The 24,622-nt window shown below is 46.4% G+C and overlaps 1 protein-coding gene across 1 annotated transcript; it reads right to left on the reverse strand.

The window, feature by feature from the left end:
* Positions 1-9,264: 9,264 nt before the first annotated feature.
* Aadacl3 (arylacetamide deacetylase like 3) lies at positions 9,265-23,235 on the reverse strand. Its single transcript, XM_015501357.2, has 4 exons — positions 22,977-23,235; positions 14,186-14,402; positions 12,294-12,357; positions 9,265-10,667 (listed from the first exon to the last, which is right to left on the reverse strand). Exons 1-4 carry the CDS (start codon positions 23,142-23,144, stop codon positions 9,893-9,895), a joined length of 1,224 nt encoding a protein of 407 aa, XP_015356843.2. The 5' UTR covers positions 23,145-23,235; the 3' UTR covers positions 9,265-9,892.
* Positions 23,236-24,622: the final 1,387 nt, after the last annotated feature.

The following is a 24,622-nucleotide window of genomic DNA, read 5'->3' on the forward strand; positions in this document are numbered from 1 at the left end:
TTCTCTATTGTTTACTGTCTCCGTGGGGACAGACTCCAAGTATAAATACTCTCCTTCAGGGAACAGCTGATTCTGCAGGCACAAAATTGACCCCATAAAAATAAACCAAACCAACAAGTCTCACTACAGAAACAGTAGTGGAAAGACCTGGTTTCTGTGTTAACACCCCAAAATGGGCATCAGCCTTGCCACATTTCTCCAATGGGGTGAGTTGAATTCTGCTACTTAATGAGTGCCAATCAGTGAGCTAGACCCAGGCTGAGATATTGACATGTCTTCTATCTCAGTAGCTTCTGAGGCAGGTGCAACTATTGTACCCATTTTCCAAGTGAGAACACTGAAGCAGAGAGAGATCAAGCAGTTATCTAAAGTCACACAGCCATCACGTTAAGCTTAAACCCCTGGGTTCCATTCACTACCTGTCTGCAGTTTTGCTCAAGGGGCTTCAGTGAAGAATCTTGTATTTGTGTTTGTATCGATACAACATGGTTCGCTCAGTCTTCATTCATTCACTCCACAGTCATTTCACATTGTATGTTTGGTGCGGAGCTGCAGCTTCCATGTATTAGTGACTAGACCTCAGCCGAGCCCCCAGGTCTAGTCACGAATACATCTCTAACTGAGCTCAGTTCAGCAGGAAAGAGTCCACTCTCTTGCCAGTTTGTTAGACAAAAAAGTCAAGACCCACCTAGATGTGTATTGACCGAGGGCTGGTTCAATAAACTGTGCTCCACTCATATAATTAAATTCTCTGCAGCTATTAAGAAGGCTGATGCAGGAAGATGCCTGTAACACTGGTTAAGTTGAAGAAGCAGAACCCTGCTGCTGTGGGCTTGCTTGCTACAAATGGAAACACTGGATTTCAGTAAGATTCGGAGAAAGTGTTTTCCAACTGCCTTTGACTAAAAGCAGGAGAACTCCTGGAAACTGCTGGTTTCATCTTGATGCCAAATTTGAAGACCAGGAAGATGTGTCACTGAGCAGAGCAAGCCTCTGTCAGGGGCCACAGTGTGGGCATGGCTGATGTGAGGAAGACAGGGTCCTATCTTTTTAATGAAAGTTCCAGGGGATCATGTATTCTGTGTAATTCCACTTGTAAAACCTTTCATTTTAAAATGTGACTTAAACATGAACAGTTTCAGTAAAAATAAATCTACAGATACATATGCTGGAAAAGCAAAATCTCACAAAACCACTGAGTAGGTCAAGGAAACATTTCCCACACCCCACAGTGTTCCACATGCCTCCTGCCACTCAAACCCATTCCGCCCCCCAAGAAAACTACCATTCTGGCTTTATGACAATAGCTTCCCTGTTTATTGTTATATGCCCAGCACCAAAGTCTATCTTCCTAAATGCTAATGTAAAGCTGGGGTGGGGGGTGTAGCTCAGTGGTAAAGTGTGTGCTTAGCATACAGGAGGCCCTGGGTTCCATCCCCAGCACAAAAAAAAATCAGATCAAACTAAACTAGCATTTAGTTTTGCATGTTTGTTGGTTTCATAGAAATATAATCTCATGGTATATATTTATTTGAGTCTAGGTTCTCTTTTCTTCAATGTAGTTAGTGCTTTTAAGTTTCAATCATGTTGCAGGTAGCTGTTGACCTCAAATAATAACAGAAAGGGCTATCTTTGATACTACACCAAAAGCTAAATTATTTTTTCCTCTTGGGAGTTCAGTAATGGAATGCAAAACTCAAGAATTCAAGGAATTATTATATTATAATCTGTGATGTGCATGCTGTGATCAATCAGGCACATCCAGGGAGGTTGGGGCAGTGGGCAAAAAGGAGAAAGAGGTGCTGCTGGTTGTTTGGAAACAGAAGTTTGCTGGTTATGAGGGTTGATCATGGGAAGTGACATGTCCTGGCCACAGCTGAGAGGGTCTTCCCAGAAGCAACCGGACTGCAGGCCTGTGGATTGTTAAGGGTGCTTGCAAGGGTGTGGTTAGAACTGGCTGTGTCTGGAAAGAAGCGCTCACAGAAGTGGCCCTAACTGCCAGGTTATGTCTGGCAGTCTCTTGTGATATTCTTGTTTTGGACAGATGTGTGGGAGAGCCCATCTTTCTGTGGGCAAGGATGATGCCCATCTTGGGGCGTCAACTTCTTTTTATTAGGGTTTGACAAATGACTGGATCTTGATCCTCCCAACTTGCACCTAGTTGCGGTTGCTATGGCAGCATAATATGCTTCTCCCGGTGACCAGATGTAGCCCCTTCTCTAGAGCAGAGGTTGTCAAACGTTTGGGTCTCAGGACCTCTTCAGTCTTGTAAAAAGACTGGAGAACTCCTAGAAACTGCTTCCCCCAGCCCCATATTGGGAATTGAACCCAGGGCTGCTCTACCACTAAGCCCCATCCCCAGTCTTTTATTTTTTTTTTAATTTTGAGGCTAGATTTCTCAAAGTTGTCTAGGCTGGTCTGGAACTTGCAATCCTCCTGTCTCGGCCTCCTGAGTCACTGGGATTGTAAGTATGTGCCACTGCACCTGACTCAGAGGGCGCTTTTTTTTTTTAATGTGGATTAAATTTAGTGGTACTGGAGCCATGTCCTATCAGGTCATGTGAACCAATTGTCATGGTGGAGATATTTACACCATGGAATTGGCTACTGCTGTATACATATCAGGGTGTTTCCCTTTGCTTGTTTGTTTTTTTCAGAGAGCCAGTTTACCTTCAGGACAGCAATTAGTTCCATCAATAGTCACCGTATTAGAAATTCAAACAAATCCAAAGTGTGTTTATTGATTCCAAAATTGCAAAACTCATTGCATGTTAACATAGTTAATTTTTTAATGAAAAGTAACTCTGTTTTCCAAAACAAAAATTTGGTGAAAAGAATGGCATGTTTTATGTTTTTGCAAATATGTTTCATGTCTAAACTGATAAAGACAGATTCGTACATCTGACTGCCTTCACGCTGTTGGATATATTGCTCTTTTACTTTGTGTGTCTGTGTATGTGTGTGTGTGTGTGTGCGTCTGTGTGTGTGTGTGTCTGTGTGTGTGTCTGTGTGCGTCCCTATGTGTCTATGTGTGTGTGTGTGTGTGTGTCTGTGCATCTCTATGTGTCTATGTGTGTGTGTGTGTGTGTGTGTGTCTGTGTGTGTGTGTCTGTGTGCATCTGTATGTGTCTGTGTGTCTGTGATGCTGAGGGTCAAACTCGGGGCCTAGTGCTTACTGGGCAAAAGCTCTACCACTGAAGCTATACCCCCAGCTCTATTGTTTTATTTAAAGGAGAAAAATCCAGCCTCATATATATCTATAGTTAAAAAAAAGAAGGGAATATTTAAATAGTTCTTGATGTGAACTGTGGATATTCTGTTGTGATGTTGTAACATAACAGGAAATACATATTTGAGCTACATTACCAGTTCCTGGCACAGAGCTTATAAATTACTTTAATATCCTGAGTAATAGGTGACAAAGGAGCACCTTTTGTCAATTGTTAACAAGTCCCTTTTAACCATAAGGGAGTCTCTGCTAATCAGGTGACTCTTGGTGACTCCTGGGTAGCTTCAGGTTGGGGCTGCTTGTCAAAGGTACTCCATTCTCTGACCTCCTTGTAGGGGAGAGGGACTGTGGCTGAAGTTGGCCTCTAATAGCCAATGACTTAATCAATCATGCCTATGGAATAGAGTCTCTGTAAAGCCCTAAATGAAGGGGTTCATAGAGCCTCTGTGTTGGCAAAAATATCCAGCACACCCCAAAGATCACAGAGACCACAGCTCCTGTGCGTGGGTCTTCTGGACCCCACTCCATGTACTCCTCATCAGACTGTCATTGGTATCCTTTGTGACATCCTTTATAACAAACGGGTAGTAGTTTCCTTGGCTTCTGTGAACCATTGTAGTAAATTATTGAACATAAGGAGGGGCCACGGGAATCTCTGATTTATAGATTTATAGCAAAGGCAGGCAGAAGTGTGGGTAACTTGAGACCCCCAACTTGGTTGGCATCCAATGAGGGGGCAGCCTTACGGGCCTGAGTCCCTAACCTGAAGGTCTGCATGACTTAGCGTCAGAACTCAGTTAGATTGTCAGACACCCAGTTGGTACCTGAAGAGGACTGGAGACTTGCTTGGTGTGCTGGGGAAAATCCAATACTTCTAGTGTCAGAAATGTTACAAGGAGAAGTCAGATCACAGGGGTTGTGCCTTTGATCCTACATCAAAACTCTTAAAGAGTTGTATTGTGGCATTAAAATCCACTGGCTCATTTTGTGCTCTGAGTAAATCTTTTACCTGTTCATCATTTTGTCACACTGCAGAGGTCATTTGGAAAATATTAGTTTCCTGAGCTGTGTGGATCTTTCAAGTGTTGATGTTATTTAAAAATCATATTTGTTAGTATCAATGCGAATCTCATCAGAAAAAGCATGTGTTTAGGAAGTTGTTATCCACAGTTCCCCATGGTAGGTAATAGTTTTCCAAAGTCCTAGTTTTACCTTTGAAAGTACAAAATTTTGTCACTGGCAACTATTCTAAGTTTTTTTGTTTTTCCTGAAAGTGATAAACTTACTTCATTTCAAGAAAACATCTGACAAGCCTGCACGGTGGTACACGCCTGTGATTCCAGCAACTCAGGAGGCTGAGGCGCAAGGATCACAAGTTTCAGGTCAGACTCAGCAATTTAGGAAATGATGAATGAGCATGAGCCGGTGCAGAGGGAACCGGGTGGTTGTGGGATGGTGCATTTGGAACACAGACCTACTGGAAATTCCAGTTCCACCACTTACTAGCCATTTAACTTTGACCAAGTTCCCTGGCCAAAGCAATGCTGGTTTCTTAACGTGTAAATTGGGACTAAATACTATGTACTTCATAAGATGGTGAGAACGCCATGAGCTGTTACCTCTGCGGTGCCTGGGAAAGTGCTGGTCACATCTAGAAGGTCAATAGGTGTTTGGTTCTTTCTTCCCTTTGTGCCTAAACCAAGTTTATCTTAGTAATAAAATGTATTCTTTTCCCTACATTAAGAGGAGTATATTTGGGAAATTTGGGCAGAAAAGCCCCAAGAGGAATAATTCTCAATTCTCTTTGAACAGAGGATTTTTACATACGAGAACAGCTTGCTCATCCCGCCAGGGAGTTTGCTGTGACTCTGATAAACAGCACCCCTGTGATGGTGAAAAACGTGTACTCACCCCCTGTTCTGAGTTCTTTACAGGGATAACTGCAGGCATTAGGCATGATGAGCCTTGCTTCTAGATAAGACAACAGAGGGACTAGGAGGTTAAGTAAATGCCGGGGCTCTGGTTTGCTCTGGACTGTGTGTTCATCACTGCCTCAGGAAAGGCTTTGCAAAAACAGAGGCAGGAGCCCAGAGTGCGTCTCTTCAACTTGCAATTTATGTCCTTTAGGGATGACACAGGCAGAGAGGTGTTTCATCTTAGTGGAAATGGATCCTTAAGGGCTTTTCTATGAAAAGAAATGCTTTGAAACTAAACTGCCAGCACCACTTTTCCTGATTCAACCTGGGGCAGCATTGGCAAGCCAGCCAGCTGGGATGTTGGTGTTCTGGCCTGAGGACAGAGCAAGCCTGACAGCTTGTGAATCGGGAGCCAGTTTGCCGACTCTGGCATCCTTTGCTTTGTAAGACAGAGGCAAAAATATCAGACAAAAACCCAATAATGGCTTCTTTGAGGGTAGGATCTTTCCTTTTAAAATACAGACATGGCATACCCTCTCTGTCCCCCTCTACCAATTGTCAAAACAACCATTTTTCTTTTTGTATTTGGGGGTTGGATGCTACAGTCCTCTTCCCTACAAATTGAGATCTGCTGGAATACAGTAGGCATTTCGGTTGTATCCATCAACACTTAAAATGTGCCCAGCCAGGTGTGGTGGCACTTGCCTGTAATCCCAACAACTTGGGAGGCTGAGGCAGGAGAACCACAAGTTTTAAGGCTGGCCTCAGAAACTTAGCAAGACCCTGTCTCAAAATTTAAAAAAAAAGGGGGGGGGGCTAGGAGATGGAACTCAGTGGTAGAAATGTCCTGGATTCAATCCCCGGTAAATAAATAAATAAATAGATAGATAGATAGATAAATAAATAAATTTTAAAATGAATTAATTAAGAAATAAAATGTGCCCAGTCAACAGCTCTCCTTTTTGAATCTATCCCTGAAGCAGAAGAGAAGAGGGTAAAGAAATGTCCATTATGAATTTGTCACAGTAAAAACCTGGGAACAGACCAAATGTGCCCACCAATAAAGAGAATAGCTGAAAAGTGTCATGTAGCCACACCAAGGAACACTGTTACCAGAGTCCTCCAACAAAGCCTGACTCCGGGGGTGCCCAATAAATGAGGTCGAGCCACTTGCCCCCCAAAAAAAAAAACAAATGAAAAAAGTATTGGTGGAAGGTAAAAAAAATAAAACAGGGGCTAGGGTGGTGGCTCAGCGGTAGAGAGTTTGCCTAGCATGTGTGAGGCACTGGGTTTGATCCTCAGCACCGCATGTAGATAAAATAAAGATATCCATTGACAACTAAAAAAATATTAAATTTGAAAAAATAAAGCAGGAAAAGAACGAGAATCAACCTGGCCTCCGTGGGAAGCAAGTAGCTCAGCATCTCAGCCCTGTCTTAGGGCTTCTGACGTGAGACTTAGCTTCACACAGAGGAAGAATTGGGGCAGGGAACGAAGGGTTTGCGTAATTAAACAGCTTTAGTCAAACTGCTTCCTGGTTGATCTTTATCCCAGTTCTGGTTCTGCAAGGATGTTCCAGAAAAGTCCTTATCACTTGAATGGGAATCTCCATTTGCCTCACAGGATATTTATCTATCCACCGCGTAATCCTGGGAGGGGGCGATTTGGTTCCTGGGAGATCACTGACTGATCTGCTTGGGGGTGCAGGGCAGTCTGGTGATGGGGTGATCTGCCTGCAAGGCTCTGCTGTTCCTGGGAGGTGTCAGACAGTGACTGGAGACTTCTAGGCTCTATTCCAGGGGTCTGGAAACAGGATATTATAAAAATCTAGCAATTCATTGTCCCTGAAGATCTTGAAAATACCTTAGTTATTCCTATCTTGCTGTTTCCATCCTTGAAGGGGGGGACTAGGAGCTTTAGATGAATACTCCTTAAATGATCAACATGTCTATGTGCAGAGTTGAGCAGCGATTTGGCCCCAAGTTTAAGGTAACAAAGGAAACAGAGACAAAACGAAGGCACAGATGCCACACTCTTCTCCCGCTCTTAGTTACCCACTGGGTGCCTGCAAGGCCAAGTGAAGACTCAGTGCTTTTGAGAAAAGCAGGCTCTACATCCCTGTTCTAATACCATGCTGCAGCTACAAAGAATAAAATAAACCTACTTTATAGGCTAGATTCCTCTGGTATATTACTGAGTGAAAAAACTCAAGATGCACAACATTGTCATGCGCACACTGTGACACATTTGCTTCTTTCCACCATGTCAGAGTTTACTGAATAACAACACATTCACAGGCTACACCACTTTCACTGGTGGCAGTTCATGGATTACTTGTGGGTCTCCTGATAGTCATAAGCCAGATTCTTTTATTCCAATCTTCATTACTAATATCGGTAGCACTCAAGTCACACATCACACAAAACACACACACACACACACACACGTTACAGAAAGGCTAAGGGTTAAGGTAGCCACTGGGCTCAGGGGACCAAGCTGAGAACAAAGGCAGGGAGAAGCTGTGATGGCAGAAGTCACAGAAGGTGGCCAGAGAAGATGAGGAAATAGCCCAAGGACTTTGTTCAGAGTGCAGAGCTGTCAAAGCGCAGGAACTTATTCTAGGCCAAGGTCCAGAAGGGTGGCAATTTCAGAGAGTCAGCTTGGAGTGGGCCACGTGTGGTTGTCACAGGCAGGAGAAACCGCACTCAGCTGAAGCCTGATGGCATAGGAAACCAGAGGCTCATCACTGTGCCCATTTTCCTGGGCAAAGCCCATGACAAGTAACCAGGTGACAGGGTCAGTGTGCCACCACATCCAGTCTCAGGGTGCTTCTGCTTTTGTGGGCCTCAGGTGAGGGGCTGCTTCATTTGGTGGTCTGCTCTGTTCCGTATGCTCATGGGCCTGGGTTTCCCAAAATGAGTTTAATACCCCCATGGATCCATGTGCTTCTGATCAATTCAGTAAGTCCCCTGATGGTCATTTTTATTAGCATGATAATTTTATTTATCAGTTTGTGCCTCACGACGGGGCTAGGCAGATGGTGGTTGTTTACTTGTGTAAATAAGATATAGAGTCATTCCACTTTAGCACTGAATTCAAAATGGAGTAAGTCATGGCAGGCTACTGCTTAGGCACAGCCTGAAAGCCCCTACATCATGGAGCAGCTCAGAGCAGGGCACAGCCTGCTGTCCACAAACATGTGAAGAATAATACAATATTTGGCAAAGTCATCCCCCAAATAATACTCTGTGTTTTCTGTGGATATATATCTGTGTATGTAAATGCAAAGAAACAGGCTTGAAAGGATTAGAATATCACACTCAAAAAACAAACTAAAAAAAAGGTAATAGTGGATACATCTTGATAAAAGGCAATGGATTTGAGAGGAGGGTAGTCCAAAGTGACTTTAGCCTTATTGCTAATGTTTTCTGTTTTTCTATTTGGGTATCATTGATGCAATTTAATTTTTAAAAAGACAGAATGAAAGTGGAAATATGATTGAGAGTGTAGTGAACTATAAAATTATCCAAAAATAGTCACTGCCCCTCTCAGAAGAAGACTATGCTTCTCGGTCCCATCAATGTGAGGCTTAACAGTGTGACTGCTCCAATTAGTGAAAGGCAAACAGAACTCTCCAGCCATGAAAGGTGAACAGAAGTGACGAGCTTCTTCTGAGACATTGAGAGAGACAGTGTGTGGTTTGCCATGTTATATTTCCCTCTGCCACAAGCCTGGAGATAGTTCAGATACAGCCTGCTCCATTGGCCTGATCCCAGGAAATAGACCTTTGCTGTCATACACCACTGGGACGGTGGGGCCATTTGTCATTGCAGCGCAGCTTGACCTCTACTAGCCTGTGCTAGCTCAGGGATAAGACAAGGGAGCAAGTGGTCCCTCTGGGGAAAAAATGTAGGGAAATGTGGATTAGGCTTAGAAGGGCAGGGAGGTTCTTCATGGGGGTGAAGTGTTTCTGAGGCAGACACTGACAGGAAGCGGGGGCGGAGAATAGTTAGACAGATTTTGCTAATATTTCAACTTTAACCTAGACAATTGTCCTCAATTGTCTATTGATCCAAGAAAGCAATTTGAGATGCAAAGCCACTGTCCTTTATCATATTGCACTAGCCCTGAGCTAACTGGCAGATCTTTCTAGGGAAGTCCTGGGGTCTTCCATCCTTGACTCTGGGCTTAAAGGTCGGTGGGTACCCTCTCCCCTGAGCAGAGTCAGCTGTGTACCTCAGCGGTACATTCAAAGAGGGACCTAGAGTAACTGATTCTAAAGCAACTCAGACTTACAGAGAGAGCTGCAGTCAAGAACGTAAAGGCTGCTCTGAGCCCGGAATCTGGGCAACAGCAAGAAAAGGGACCTTGTGCCCCCAGAACTCAGAGCTCCACTGGAAAAGCCCAGTGAGACTTCAGATGGTGCCCTTGGGCCTTCCCTGGGTATGGCCAACCAGGCCCCACTGTCACATAGTCCAGATTGGCCTAGACAGTCTGAACTCTAGCCAAGGAGGACATGAGAAACCTTGGTTTGCAGATTCACTCTTGCAAATGGCCACTAAAGATGGTCATCTCCAACTTTCCCAGTAGTGAACATGAACACAAGCCCCAAACCTGCCTCTGCTTTGCACTATTTGATTGTAGAATCCAGAGCAGGAAGGAGACAATCACTTATCCCTACCCAATATCACCTAAGGTAGCCACAGAGAGCCCTGTGGGGGGACACTCCAGCAGGAAGGAAGCAGGGTCACAGTCCCTTGATGAAGTGGGTGATCACGTTGAGAATTCTTGCAGAGCATGGGAAGTGCAAACAGCCGAGGTCAAGGGTGTTGAGCACGCCATGAAAACCATCCTCCATGTGGTGCCATGTCACCCGCACCCCCAGGTCTTCCAGCCTCTTCTTGTACAGGAGCGAGTGGTCCCGGAGAAGATCATACTCGCAGCTCACGATGCAAGCCTCTGGGAGCTGAGACACCACGTCATCTCCTGCAATCAGGGGTGAGCACGCCGGATGCAGAAGGACGTTTGTCTCCAAGAAAGCAGCTTCGTCCAAGGGCGCAGGGGCCACGGGGTGGTAGCCTCTCTTCTTAAACCTCTCTGGGATGTTTTCTGAGTCCAACCACTTTTTATACTTCTCCCAGACTTCTGGAGGCAAATGGGCACCTTTCTTCATGGTGCTTTGCCAGGAAGGGTTGATATCCAGGTAACAGCACAAACAGTAGAAGGCAAATGTCCAGGTAAGCAGAGGGACATTCTTGTTCTGCTGATAGGAAGGAGACTGGAAATCCAGGCCTTGGAGAGCCGCGTAGATCATAATTTGAGCGCGGATCCGGGGGAGACCCCGACTGCTGGCCAAGGTTTGACAAATGATGGTGGCCACGCCCCCTCCCACACTGTCACCACAGACCACAACCCGAGCGGGGTCCACCCCATAGGCATCCAGGGACTGCAGGAAGTGGATGGTGGCCACAATACAGTCTCTGACCATCACGGGAAACTTATACTTGGGTGACTTGCGGTACCTGAAAAGAAATCAAGGAACACAGTTTATGCTCATCATCCCAGGAAAGCCCAAAGTAGCTGTGTCTGTAGCATCTTTTAGCCCAAATTTCTCCTGTTAATGTCCCTTTCTGAAAGCTTGGCAGCTGGAGGTAAGTGTGAGGCTTGAACAATATGGTAGACAGAAAGCACTTGGTACCAAGCTCACAAGCTCAGGAGCCAGCAGCTGCCGTTCCCAAGGGCTCACTGCCCTCAGGGACCAGCGCCTCCACAGGAGCCCTGCCATCCACCCACTGGACAACCACTGGGTAGCACAGCACTAGCCCATACTTCCACTCCTGCCTGGTACTGCTCCCCTGGTCCACAGCTGCCGCTGCCTCCTGTCTTATAATTCAGGCATCTCCTGGCTCACTTGGGTTTTCATGGTAATTCCTCCTTCCCCTCCCACAGGTTTTGTGGGGAGACCAGGTAGACTTCAATCCCACCAATGGCCAGCAGATCACAGGAGGAGTTCAAATCCGCTATGTCCACTTTAGACCGAGGCTGTCACACAGGGCCATCCACCTGGCACTCTTAGACTTCCCCGTTGTTCAAGAGATTCTGGAAATCTGGATTCTTATCAGAAATATCACCATTTTTTAAATGCTGGTCACCATTGTTTTTTAAGCAACAAACACTCTGCCAGCCATTTCCACTCCCATATCCTCATTCCAGGCTGCCTGGAATTGGGGCTGGGACAGAACCTAATGTTCAGGTGGAGATTTGCTGGAATATTCTCCTGATTATGTCTTGGTTTGGCACAACCAGAACAGTAAGGCGTAGAGGGCCCACAGCCGAGCTATCACTTGGAGCTGAGGGCTACAGGGTGAGGCGTTTGTCCTGGTGTCTCTGTCTGTCCCTGTCTCTCATTTTTTATTCTCCTCAACTACCTTTGCCACAAGAGAGCTAGGACATGTGTCCCATGAGACATCTTGGCAGTCATATTTCTTAAGTACGTGTGCATTTAAGTGAAAGCCACAGGAAAAGCCTTGGTAGATGTACTGGACGGCAGGACGGGAGGCCCAGGGAGGGGCTGGCCTATGTCTCCCCTGCCCAGTGTCTGCTACCCCCTTAGAGATTCCAGGTTGTGTGAGCTAGGAGAGGCAGTGGGTTTTGTTTGTTTGCTTATCTGTTAATTTCCTCTCCCTTCCTTGGGGGTCCTCTCTCAGGGAGCACTTGGAAATGGATGTGGCAGTGTTGGGGTTGTCTGGGAGACGACACGGGCACTGCTGCTGGTGTTTAGCAGAGGAGGTCTTACCTGTTTGTAATGTTCCAGGTTCTTCTCTCAAAAAAGAGCTCCTCCACCAAAGTGTGCCCCTGGGGAAGCCCCACCCCTGATCTGCACAGAAAAGGCCACTTCCCACCAACTTCCAGAAGATGGGCTGCAGCTGGACCTCGGAGGAGGGCTGCAGGCATGGGAAGGCGGTCCTGACCTCTGCCCCTCCGTCTGGCACTCTCTCTTTCCCTCTCTTCCTCCTTGGCTCCTCACTGCCCCAGCCCCACCCCTGGACTTCCCCACTCTCCCATCTGCCCCCCATTCCACCTGCCCCCGCATCGCTCCAAATCACAGCTGGCTGCCCTCACCACCCCCCATCCTCCCCTTCACTCACCCAACTGCCACAACCACTGAGCCACTGTCCTTGGACAAACGCAAACACACACGATGGTGGGTCTCTGGAAGACAAAAGGTTTGTCACATTCACTAGGAAGACGCGCTTCGCTTCGCTAGCTGTCTGCTGCTTGCTGACAGAGCACCACCGGGGTGGGCTCTATGTTTTGCAAATTTGCTTCCAGTTCTGAGTAGCCTTCCTCCCAACTTCCTCACTGCTCCTCCTCCTCCTCTGGACAACTGTCTCCAGAATGGCCAGACCCGGTCCCTCCAACCATTCCTGAAAAACGTCTGAGAAGCTGTTTTGGTCATAGGGCACAGAAGTTTAGGGTGTGATCTAGGGATTCCCCCAAACCAGAGTTCAAAACCCAATTTGGACTCCTTTTTCCTTTTTAGCTTGAGCTAAAATACTACCCAGAGAGTTGCTTGAATTCTCTGAGGCTTGATTTCCCCATCTGTAAAATGGGGATATTGATACTATCTAGCTTCCAAAAAAGTCTAAGGACTTCAGTGAGATATTGCACATGCAGGGTTTCCACAGTACCCATGACATAAATGTTCTTATTAATAAATACTGTTGTTATCATTCATAATACAAACCAAACCTAAGCCCCCATTGACTGACTAAACCTCTTATTCTCAAAGGCCACCATGAGAGGTCCAACATCCCACAGATTATGAAGCCCAGCTGAAACCAAATAAAGACATCCTTTCTCTGGTTTATGGGCAGGAATTAAGATAATAAAACTGTCTCCACTTGGAGTTTTTCCTCTTATTAATTTTCCTTAAATCTTTGATCTTCCTGTTTCCACACCAGAATTTGTGTCAGGCAATACCTCATGGGAAACAAAATGATGTGTTTTAGTTGTTTTCATTCAAAATATTCTTCTTTCCAACTAAATGTAGGTGGCAGTTGCATAGCGCGAGCTACACAACACAGACAGCTACTTCAGAATGGTTCATTTTCTGTGGTATGAATTTCATCTCAAAAAATGCTTTCACTTTGATAAGTATATACAGTGGTCCTTACATATAGGACGTTATGCCTCCACAGAGCCAACCAATGCTGGATCGAAAAGACTTAGTAAAAAAATGTGTCCGAGCCAGGCACAGTAGTGCACACTTGTCATCCCAGCAACTCAGGAGGCTGAGGCAGGAGGATTACAAATTTGAGGCCAGCCTGGGGCAACTTAGTTAGACCCTGTCTCAAAACAAAATACAAAGGGCTGAAGATGGAACTCAGTGGTAGGGATAAAACATCCCTGGATTCAATGCCTAGTACCACCTATAGATAGACCAATATATAAATATAAATATACATATATATAAATAAATATATTTAAAACGTTTATATTTTTTAAATGTACCCATACTGAACATTAACAAGCCTTTTTCTTGTTGTTATTTCCTAAATAATAGTATGACATCTATTTACCTAGCACTGACATTGTATTAGGTTTTAAAAGTATCATAGAGATAATTTAAAGTAGGATATGAGTAGTTTTCATGAGTATCTGTAGATCTTGGGATCACTGAAGATTCCTAGAGACAACCCCCATGGATACCTAAGGAAGATGGTGTGTACATACATTGGCTGTGTGTATACATATGTGTATATATATATGCATACGCACATAGATACACAATTTTTAAAATATTTTCAACATATGGTTAAATCTGTGGATGCATGTGTGTGCGTGTGCATGTGTGCACACTTATTTCCAGAAAAGGTCAATGCATTCCACTCCTTTACTTCCTAAATGGTCTGGGATCCATGAACTGTCCTAGTGTCCCTGGTCACAACAGTGGACTGTAGTCTCAGAAGATGACCCTTCTTTGGCACTCCCTTAGCAGGTTGCCAATCCTTTGGGAGCTCTGGGGAAGACCTCTTACTCAAGCTCCCCAGGACAACTCCACCACCATGATAGAAGACAACACCAGGCCTTGGGGTGCAGGAGGGCGCCTTGGGCTGGTACAGTTTCACAGGGATCGTTCCAAAGCGGAGGTCTTTGACCGTGACCTCCGGATCCTTCTTCAGTGGCTGCAGATCATGCACAAAACTGACAAATTGGGGTAAAGAACAGATCCTCAATTTCTCAAAAACTGCACCCTGTTGGAGAGAGAAGAGGAAAAGGTGGATAGAAAAGGTGCTCTGCATGGGCCATCTCGCATGCCCCCTGCAGTCTGGCTGCCACACCTGCTCTCTGAAGGTGGTGAGAAAAGACTCAGGAAAGAGCAGTCTGGGCCCTGCTGGGCCCCTTCAATATCCCCATCACATCTGGAGTAAAATGTACGCCCACCCAGTCCCCTATGGCCCCAGCGCCAGCCAGCCTCTCTCAACCCACTGCACCCAGACACCTTGCACTTGGAAGCCAGATTTAAAGATAGGTAGTTTGTGTAGTTAGGTAAATCGAGTAAGATAAAGAAAAATGGAGACAATTATCAAGAATGGAGTTCAGGAAACCAGAATAGCACCTGGGGAAATTGAAATGTTAATGTCCCCAAGGGCCCAGAACCCATCCTAAAGAACTGTTAATGAAGTAGCTCCCAGCAAACAGGGAGGTGCTGATCAAACCACCCCAGGCCCTTCCTGCCCAGATCACTTCTCCCTGGCCCATCAGTCCACCTATCTCCCACCTTTTTGGCCTTCCCACCTGCGTTCTATCACTTCAGGACAGAGGGAAATAAAGGACAGGAGTGTGGGAGGACTAAAAGAAGACCTTAGCTAGAAAAAAGGGAAGACCTCCCCCTTCCACGGATTCTACCTTTCAGGTCCCCTTCTTCCTCTGGGAGGAAGCCTTTTCTGCTGTCCTTTAATAAATCCTTCCACTTTCCACTCTACCCTTGCCTCGGCATGCTTCTCTGGTGTTATACTTCAGCATTCGGGGAAGCAAGGACTGTCACTGATAAATAGCGATAACAGACTGGAGGTCCCACTGAGATCTACACTGAGGTAAGCTCCTCTCCATGCACCCCACATCTGTCTGAGGTGCATCTTTTCTGTATTTCTTTCTAGAGGATGATGTGGGCACAATTAGTGCAGCCGCCACTCTTCAAGACTCGGGTGAGAGGTTTCTCAGCCTAGGCAGCTCTCAATCACCTGTTCAATACAGAGCAGGCATGTTGGGCTCTGCCAAAGCCACTTCCCACTTTTCTGTCTGGGCCTGGAAAACAATTGGCGTGAGTAAACAGTGTCCCTAATCCTTAGATGCATGGAGGTGGAAGAAGGAGTTTGGGACAACTGCGGAATTACTGTCTGGGCTACACTCAGACATATCCGTAAAGTTCCTTTCTCTTGAACCCCCTCCTGACAGCCCTAAGGGGTATCTAGGGTGATCGGTAGATGAATGGCACTGAGGGAAATCCCCAATTACATTTGCCTCCATGTGGGCTACACAACACTCCCAACCCTGCATCCATTCCCTCCTGGATGCTCCCCTTACTTTGCCGGTCAGAAGCACTAGCAATTCAGATTGTAGGACTGAGAAAGATGTGGGATAATTAGTAAAATGGTGCCCAGGTTCCCCTCATGCGCATAGGTAACTTTCACTAGCTGTTTTAAAATTTCCCATTTCAATGCTTAAAAATGTGCTGTGTTCTCTTTAAGCTGCCAGAGGGAGGCATTTTAAAATCAACCCTCCCTACACTTGTACATTGCTGGTGGGACTGCAGATTGGTGCAGCCAATTTGGAAAGCAGTATGGAGATTTCTTGGAAAGCTGGGAATGGAGCCACCATTTGACCCAGCCATTCCCCTCCTTGGTCTATTCCCTAAAGACCTAAAAAGAGCATGCTACAGGGACACTGCTACATCGATGTTCATAGCAGCAGAGTTCACAATAGCAAGACTGTGGAACCAACCTAGATGCCCTTCAATAGACGAATGGATAAAAAAAATGTGGCATTTATACACAATGGAGTATTACTCTGCATTAAAAAATGACAAAATCATAGAATTTACAGGGAAATGGATGGCATTAGAGCAGATTATGCTAAGTGAAGCTAGCCAATCCCTAAAAAAGCAAATGCCAAATGTCTTCTTTGATATAAAGAAGTAACTAAGAACAGAGTAGGGACGAAGAGCAGGAGAAGAAGATTAACATTTAACAGGGATGAGAGGTGGGAGGGAAAGGGAGAGAGAAGGGAAATTGCATGGTAATGGAAGGAGACCCTCAGGGTTATACAGTGGAGGAGGTAGAGAGAGAGGAGGGGAGGGGAGGGGAGAGGTGGGGAGGGGGGAGGGTGGAGGATGGGAAAGGCAGCGGAGCACAACAGACACTAGGATGGCAATTTGTAAATCAATGGATGTGTAACTGATGTGATTCTGCAATCTGTGTATGGGGTGAAGGTGGGAGTTCATAACCCACTTGAATCAAAGTGTGGAATATGATATGTCAAGAAATTTGTAATGTTTTGAACAACCCACAATAAAAAATTAAAAAAATAAAAAATAAAAAAAAAATAAAATCAACCCTCCCAAGAGTCCCTCTGATAGAAAGTGCTCTATGCCTTACAACCAGTAGATACCCCTCACCCTCAGGAGATTCCTTTAGTCCACAGGGCAAAAAGGCAAACAAGAGTGGGCGATTCTCTTTGCTGTGGGTTTTTAGTGGCAGGGAGGAAAGCAGTAATACCCTTAAGTCTGAATCCTCCCAGGGTCTGTGGCACAGGGCAAACTGGGACCCTAGCACTTTGCCAAAGGGGACCAGAAACACCCTTGGCAAAGCAAGGTGAGAGATGGGTTTTCTGGACTGTAAGGAAGCTCAAGCCTAGGGAGACGTCCCTAATAAGAACAGTTTTCTCCGGCACAGGCGCCTGAGTCCTGTTTTCTTCTCACTCAAATGGGAGCTTCTCTCTCCAATATGCCAGGTGTACCACTAACCTGCATATTGAAAAATTGGGATTTGACCCACAGACGCTCAAGAAAAAGTGCCTCATTTTCTTCTGCCACCAGGCCTGGCCTCAATACAAACTCCCTGATGGAGAATCCTGGCCACCAGAGGAAAGTATCAATTTTAATACAACTTTACAGCTTGATAAACTTTGCAAAAGGGAAGGGAAATGGTGTGAGGTGCCATACGTCCAGGTTTTCTTTGCCCTAAGGGAAAACCCCAAATTATCCCAACAATGTAAAGTAGACTTAGCTATGATATCTGCCATGAAGAGAGAAAATCTTAAGGGATCACCTACTGCGGAGAAAGAATCAGGAGGACGCACAAAGTCTCCATCCCCTGTTGATGGGCAGCAGCGGTCCTCCTGTCCCCCATGTCCTGGCCTCTCTGCATCTGCCCCAATAGACAGATCAAATATATTACCCCTCCAGGAGATGCCAGGAGGAGAATTTGGACCAATCAAAGTACATAACCCCTTCTCCCTTCAAGACCTAAGACAGATATAAACAGACTGAGGGAAATTTTCAGAAGATTCAGATAAATATATTAAGGAATTTCAAAACTTAGGCCAGGTATTTAACCTCACCTGGAAAGATATTGTGCTGTTACTCAACCAGACTTCTCCAATGAGGAGGAAGCAGCCCTAAGAGCGCTGAACAGTTTGGGGATGACCTACACCTTGCTCAGGCCCCAACAGCACAGACTGGGAGCAAACCCAATTATCCACCTGGAGCACCAGCAGTTCCCAGAAACGATCCTGACTGGGACCCAAATGATGAACAGGATGCTTGGAAAATTAGTCATTTACAAGTGTTGGTCCTTGAGGCCATCAGGAGAATCAAGAAAAAGCCCATTAACTATTCTAAGGTTTCAGAAATTATTCAGGGCCCCCAGGAAAGCCCTGCTATTTTCATAGAGAAAGTCAGGGAGGCAATGAGAAAACACACCACCATGGATCCTGAATCCACAGAGGGCCACCTACTTTTAAAGGACAAATGTATTACTCAGTCAGCCCCAGACATTCAGAGGAAGTTACAAAAATTGGCATATGGCCCTGATCAATCTTTAGATAACACCCTGTGACTTGCTACTTCCGTTTTTTATAATAGAGATCGAGAGGAAAAGAAGGAAAAGGAGCTCAGAGACAGAAAAAGGACTGAAGCGCTGGTATTGGCTCGCAGAGGAGTAAGCTCCCAGGGTGAAAAAGGAGGAAGACGAAGTGCTCCTCAATCCACAAAAGGGACTTGTTTCCATTGGGAAAAGGAAGGACATTTCAAACGGGATTGCCCAATAGCCAAGAGACCACCCCAAAAGCCCTGCCCTAAATGTCGAGGCAATCACTGGAAGAGTGACTGTCCTCAGGGGCATGGGTCCTTGAAGCCAGACTCCTCCACACAGGCCTGAGGGGCCCGGGCTCAACCCTGGCTCCCGCACATGAGCCCGGGGTACGCTTCTCCCTAGGGAGCCGAGAGGTCAACTTCCTCTTAGACACTGGTGCCGGTTATTCTGTGCTCACCTCTTACCCCGGACCTCTTTCCTCTAATACTACAACAGTACAAGGAGCGCTGGATGGCCGATCACCAGAAAGTTTACTACCCCGCTGAGTTGTGAGTGGGACGGGATGATGTTTTCTCATGCATTTCTGATTGTCCCATAATGTCCTACCCCTTTATTGGGAAGAGACTTACTTTCAAAACTTCAGATGTCCATTGCAATGAATTTGGGGTCCTGAGGACCATTATGTTTGCCTTTATTAGAATGTAATAAACCCTGAAGTGTGGGCTACTGAAGGCAAAATTGGACGGGCAAAAAGTGCAGTTCCAATCAAAATAGTCTTAAAAGATCCTTCTGTCTTTCCACCTCAGAGACAATATCCCCTATGCCCAGAGGCCAAAAGGGGCTTATTGAAGATCATTCAGAACCTCAAAAGACAGAAACTTTTAGTGCCCTGCAACACATGTAACACACCCATTTTAGGAATACAAAAACCCAATGGGGAATGGCGACTAGTTCAGGACCTGAGAATAATTAATGGAGCAGTTGTTCCTCTCCACCCTATGGTTCCTAACCCATATACTCTGTTATCTGATATTCCAGTAGCTGCTGCTTGGTTTACTGTGTTAGATTTAAAGGATGCCTTTTTCTGATATACCCTTAGACTCCCAGTCACAATATCTGTTTGTCTTTGAGGAACCAGATATTGGATCTCAATTAACCAGGACAGTATTGCCCCAAGGATTCAGAGATAGCCCTCATCTGTTTGGCCAAGCCCTAGCTAAGGACTTGACAGAATTCAGAGATAAAACATCTCTGACTGTCCTGCGATATGTAGACGACACACTTTTGTGTGCCTCCACTCAAAAGAAATGTCAGGAAGCCACTAAAGGACTTTTAACCTTCGTAGGGTTATAAATAAGGGTTATAAAGTCTCAAAGAAAAATGTGCAATTGTGCCAAAAACAAGTTCAATATTTAGGATTACGGCTGTCTCGAGGACCCTGCAAACTAGAACCAGAAAGAATAACCCCTATAGGACAATATCATCTACTTCAAACTATAAGGCAACTTAGAGGCTTCCTAGGGATAACTGTACACTGTAGGCCTTGGATCCCTGGATATGGGGGATAAGCCTCTTTTACAGCCTCCTCAGAGAGACACTACGCCAAGGAACAACTTCCCTCATATGGGAACCAGAACAGATTAATGCCTTTAAGGCATTAAAAGCCCTACTCCAAGCCCCTGCCCTCAGCTTACCCACTGAACAAAAATTCAACCTACTTGCCACCGAGAGAAGAGGAATAGCCCTGGGAGTGGTCACACAAAAGGGACCTGCTCAACAGCCAGTAGCTTATCTCAGCAAGGAGCTTGATCTAGTGTCTCCAGGATGGCCTCACTGTTGGAGAGTAGTAGCAGCAGCAGCCTTACTATTCCCTGAGGCAATTAAAATCCCCCTGGGAAGGGACCTTATTGTCTATACCTCCCATGATTGCTCAGGGATTTTAAATACAAAAGGAGAACTACGGCTCTCAGACAATCGCCTTCTAAAATATCAGACCTTACTTTTAGATGAAGCTGTAACTCAAATAAAGGCTTGCTCTAATTTAAACCCAGCCACCTTCCTCCCAGAAAAATTAGAAGGAAATCCTGAACATGACTGCCAACAAGCTCCTGGTTCTCCGGTATCTCCTGGTGGAAAACATTGTTAGTCTCTGGCATTGTCATCATACTCTTTGGCATATTCCTAGGCTGTGGCGTTTATTGTGGCATTAATCTAGTTCCAGTACTAACAACTTCTTGCTTCTCTTACAGACCACCATCACTCAAAAGGCCCTCCAGCCTGTTACTTCTCAATTGGACTTCTACCATGGACCACTCCATAGACCTGATTTCTAAAACGAGAACTCCAAAACTGTGTGCTCCACACCGTCCCCTTCCAGCTCAAAGAAGCCAGAATGAAGAAGTCAGAACGGGTCGACCGTCCGTCCCCTTTCCTTACAGCAGTAAGGAGTTCCTAAAATAAGAGGGGGGAATGAAGCCAGATTTAAAGATAGGTAGTTCATGTAGTTAGGTAAATCGGGTCTAATATCAAGGAAGATAATGGAGGCCATTGTGGAGAATGGAGTCCAGGAAACCAGAACAACACCTGGGGAAATGTTAATGTCCCCAAGGCCCGGATCCCATCCTAAAGAACTGTTAATGAAGCAGTTCCAGCAAACAGGGAGGCGCTGATCAAACCACCCCAGGCTCTTCCTGCCCAGATCACTCCTCCAGGCCCCATCCCTCCACCTATCTCCCAACAGAAAATGCTTCTGGACCCCCTCACTATTCTCTGCCTGGAACACCGCCTTCCCTCAACACTCCTGCTCTGCCTCAGCTGGACATGCCTTCTCCTTCAGGAAGAACTTCCCAGGCCTCCCATGCAGCCATTTCTAACTATTGTGATGATGTTCAGTTAAAAGGGGGAAGAAGGAATTCTTATCTTTTGATCACATCTACTGGGATATTTTTGAATAAATTAATATGATGTCCTAGATTTTCTTAAGAAACCAGGAATGAAGGGAGAAACGTGAAAAGATGAAATGAGATTGACAAGGATGTCAATGCTGGGACGGATCCACGGGGCGTCTTTATACTATCCCGCCTCCTTTGGGATGTGTCTAGAAATGCACAAAATAAAGCATGAACACATAAACCGGCTCTCCCTGGGGACTCCTTCCCCATAGCCCCTAGCCCTATTCAGTGCCACAACCATTGTGGTCCTTGGTGAGGCCTGTGGACCATGTTTGAATATATAAAATACATGGAATTATCGAGGCCGGCAGGTCACTAATATGTGTTTCCTTACAGGCACACTGAGTAGCAAGGCCAGCAAGCTGTCAGATACTGCCCTGGTGTCAAGGAATGCAGAGACTGCAGGACAAACTCCTTTGGATGACAAAGTTCCAGCCCTGCTCACCAGCTGGGGTTTGTTGCCTTCTTTCTTAATGGGAGGCTACACTTCAATTCAAGATTAGGAGTGATCACCCGGTGATTTGGACCCTATCCCTTTGCATTCTGTCCCCCTGGGGGCTCAGGGAGCCCCAGTGGGCAAGTCCCTGTGTGCTTTCCTCCTAGCACAGGGTTCTGGGGATGCTGTTTTATTGTGCTGTGTCTCCTTGTTTGGTTGCCCCAGCTACTGTGAGACTCCAAGTTCCCTGGGTTCACAGAGACCCTGCCTAGGAATCCATCTTTCATCCATCATTGAACCCAAGTCTGAAGCCAAGACACACAACGGTTGTACAGCACGTCTTTGTACAATAAATAGTGACAATGGCTCACATTTATGGAGGGCTCGCTCTATGCCTGGTGTTGCAATAAGCCTGCAGATGGCTCGCCTCATGGGACCCATGCCATGGGGTGGGGCTGCTATTTCACCCCGTTTTGAAGATGAGGAAATTCAGTCAGCGTAATTGGGAAGCTGGATGACAGACTGAGAGTCCAGGCTGGGGACACCATGGCACCCAGGTGTGGCATCTCAAAAAAGCAGGCCCAGGAGGTAAGAAGACTCTATCCTGGGTTTCTTATGAGAAGAGCCATGCACAGTCACTTCTTATCATGTAAGAAATTGAACAACAGATTTCTATATTCAATTCTGTCAACTCTCTGGCAAAGAACTGCAAATCCCCACCAGCAACTTCTGCATGATTCTCACCGGGGCCTATTTGAATGTGTCTAAATAAATCACTTATACTGAGATGAGGAGCCCCTGTGTGCATTGTTGGGAGGTGGTGGGACCCTTGGGGCTGGGGCCTGGGAGAGGTCTATGGGCCAGTGGGGTGAGCCTCCGAAGGGGATGGTGAGACCCCAGCCCCGTCCTCTTCCCTCTGGCTTCTTGGCCATGAGGTGAGCAGTTGCTTTGTTCCATGTGCCCCCTGCCAGGATGTGCTGCCCGGTCACAGGCCCAAGGCAGTGAGGCCAACCAACCATGACCTGAATTCCCAAAACTGTGAGACCAAATAAACTTTTTTTTAATATAGTTTGATTATCTCAGTTATTTCATTAGAGTAATGAAGAACAGACTCACACCCTGAGAAAGCAACTCATTGTTTGAATTGTGTGGCTCTTAGCCCAGTCCGACTCAGCTTCCCAGGCTGAGAACCAGCGAACAGGAATAATTCAGGTTTGAGAATGAGCCATCAGCTTCAACGGCAGGCCACACGATGCCAGTGTTAATTCACTTTGAAGCTTCTGATATGTGATTTTCCCCAACTCCCTCGACCCTTAGAAAAGGGAACAAATAAAGAGCAAGACTCACCCATGTCACCAACAGCTGGAAAAGACAACCAAGGAGCCTCAGTTTCACAGGGTGGCCAGTACCTGCAGGGATGTCTGCAGTGTAAAAATGGCTGCAGACTGCCCACAGCACAACCCCCAGCGAGAACACGCAGGCAGCTGCAAGGAGGGTCAATGCCAGGAAGACCATGTTGTGTCCACCGTGGAGAAGGCCACACAGAAACCTTGCTCAGCTTAGACCATTAGGACATGGTTTGGGGCTGGGAGACCTCCTCTCTTATACACCACCGGCTTCTCTCCCCGCCTCCCTGTCTCCTGCAAACATTGGCACAGCCCAGGTGAGTCACAGACTCAGGTGAGGATGTGGTCCTAGGTCAGGGCCCACACAGAGGAGAAAGTGGCTCGCACCACCTGATCTGGCTGGGAAAGATTGCCAGATCTTATGCCAAGACATAAGTTCCAGCTTATGTCTTGGCACTGCTAGTACAAGTGGCTTGAATATGCCTCCAAGTCACATGGACATCTTCTCCAGACTTCATCTCCCACATCCCCCTTTCCACTCTGGCCACACATGCTTTCCCTTGCCTGCTAAAGAGGCCTCCTCCGGGCATTTGCACTTGCTGTGCTAAGGAAACATTTCCCCCAGATACCAGCCAGGCTCCATGCCTCCCACCCTCCAGGTTGCTGCTCAAATGTCACCTTCTCAGTGAGGCATCGCCATCCCCACCCCCACTTCTTTCTTCTTTATGGGCATTTGTTATGATCTGAGATACCCCATGCTTCATGTGTCTGTTAATGTCTCTAAAATGTAACCTCTGAGAAGACTGGATTTTGAGTTTTTTGAACTGATTTTTTTTTTTTTTTTTTTTTTTTTTGCCAAGAGGCTGGATCTGGGTTTGGTTCCTCACAGAAGCTGAGCCGGTGCTGTTGAATGAAGGGAGGAGTAGACAGGCTTTGTCCCCTTCATCGTAAAACAGGAAAAAGATGAGCTTGCCTGATTCTCCAGGCCAGGTCAGTGGTAAATGTCACCACTCATGGTCTTCTCTAGCCAGGTACTTTGTCAGCCTTAGCCACCATGGCATCTACCATGCCCCCACCCCATGGTGGTAGAGCCGCGGCTCCCCAAGGGGACACTTTCCCTCCCAGGAGTAACTTGGCACGGTCTGAAAGCATTTGGGTGAGAGGTGGCTAGTGGTGCTGGCATCTGGTGGAGAGACACTGGGGACGTTGCCAAACAGCCTATAGGGCACAGGACAGCCCCACAACCAAGAGGCGTCTGGTCCAACATGTCAGGCAGCCAAGGCTAAGAAACCCTCAGCCAGGAACACTCGGGTTCAAACCCTGACTCTGCCAAATGCTGGCCATCTGATTGTGAGCAAGTTACGGACACTCTAAGCCTGTTTCCAAATCCATAGAATGGATAGGAGCAGTCCCTCCCCAGGGGTTGGTGGGTGCACCAAAGACACGAGTGTGTCTCTACAGGTGGCAACAGGCACCACCGAGACCTCTCTGCATGTTCCCAATGCCCTGTTCCCCTGTGGGCACACAGGAAGGCCAGGGGCTGGCCCTGGCTGCATCCGGGTGGGATTACCGGGTGCGTTCTGGCCAGTGAGGTGTGTGGAAAACTGCAGTGGCCCAGGCAGTCCTCACTGCCTCTATCTCTGGGAG

The sequence above is a fragment of the Marmota marmota genome, unplaced genomic scaffold, assembly GCF_001458135.2.
Source record: "Marmota marmota marmota unplaced genomic scaffold, marMar, whole genome shotgun sequence".
NCBI classification, from domain to species: Eukaryota; Metazoa; Chordata; class Mammalia; order Rodentia; family Sciuridae; genus Marmota; species Marmota marmota.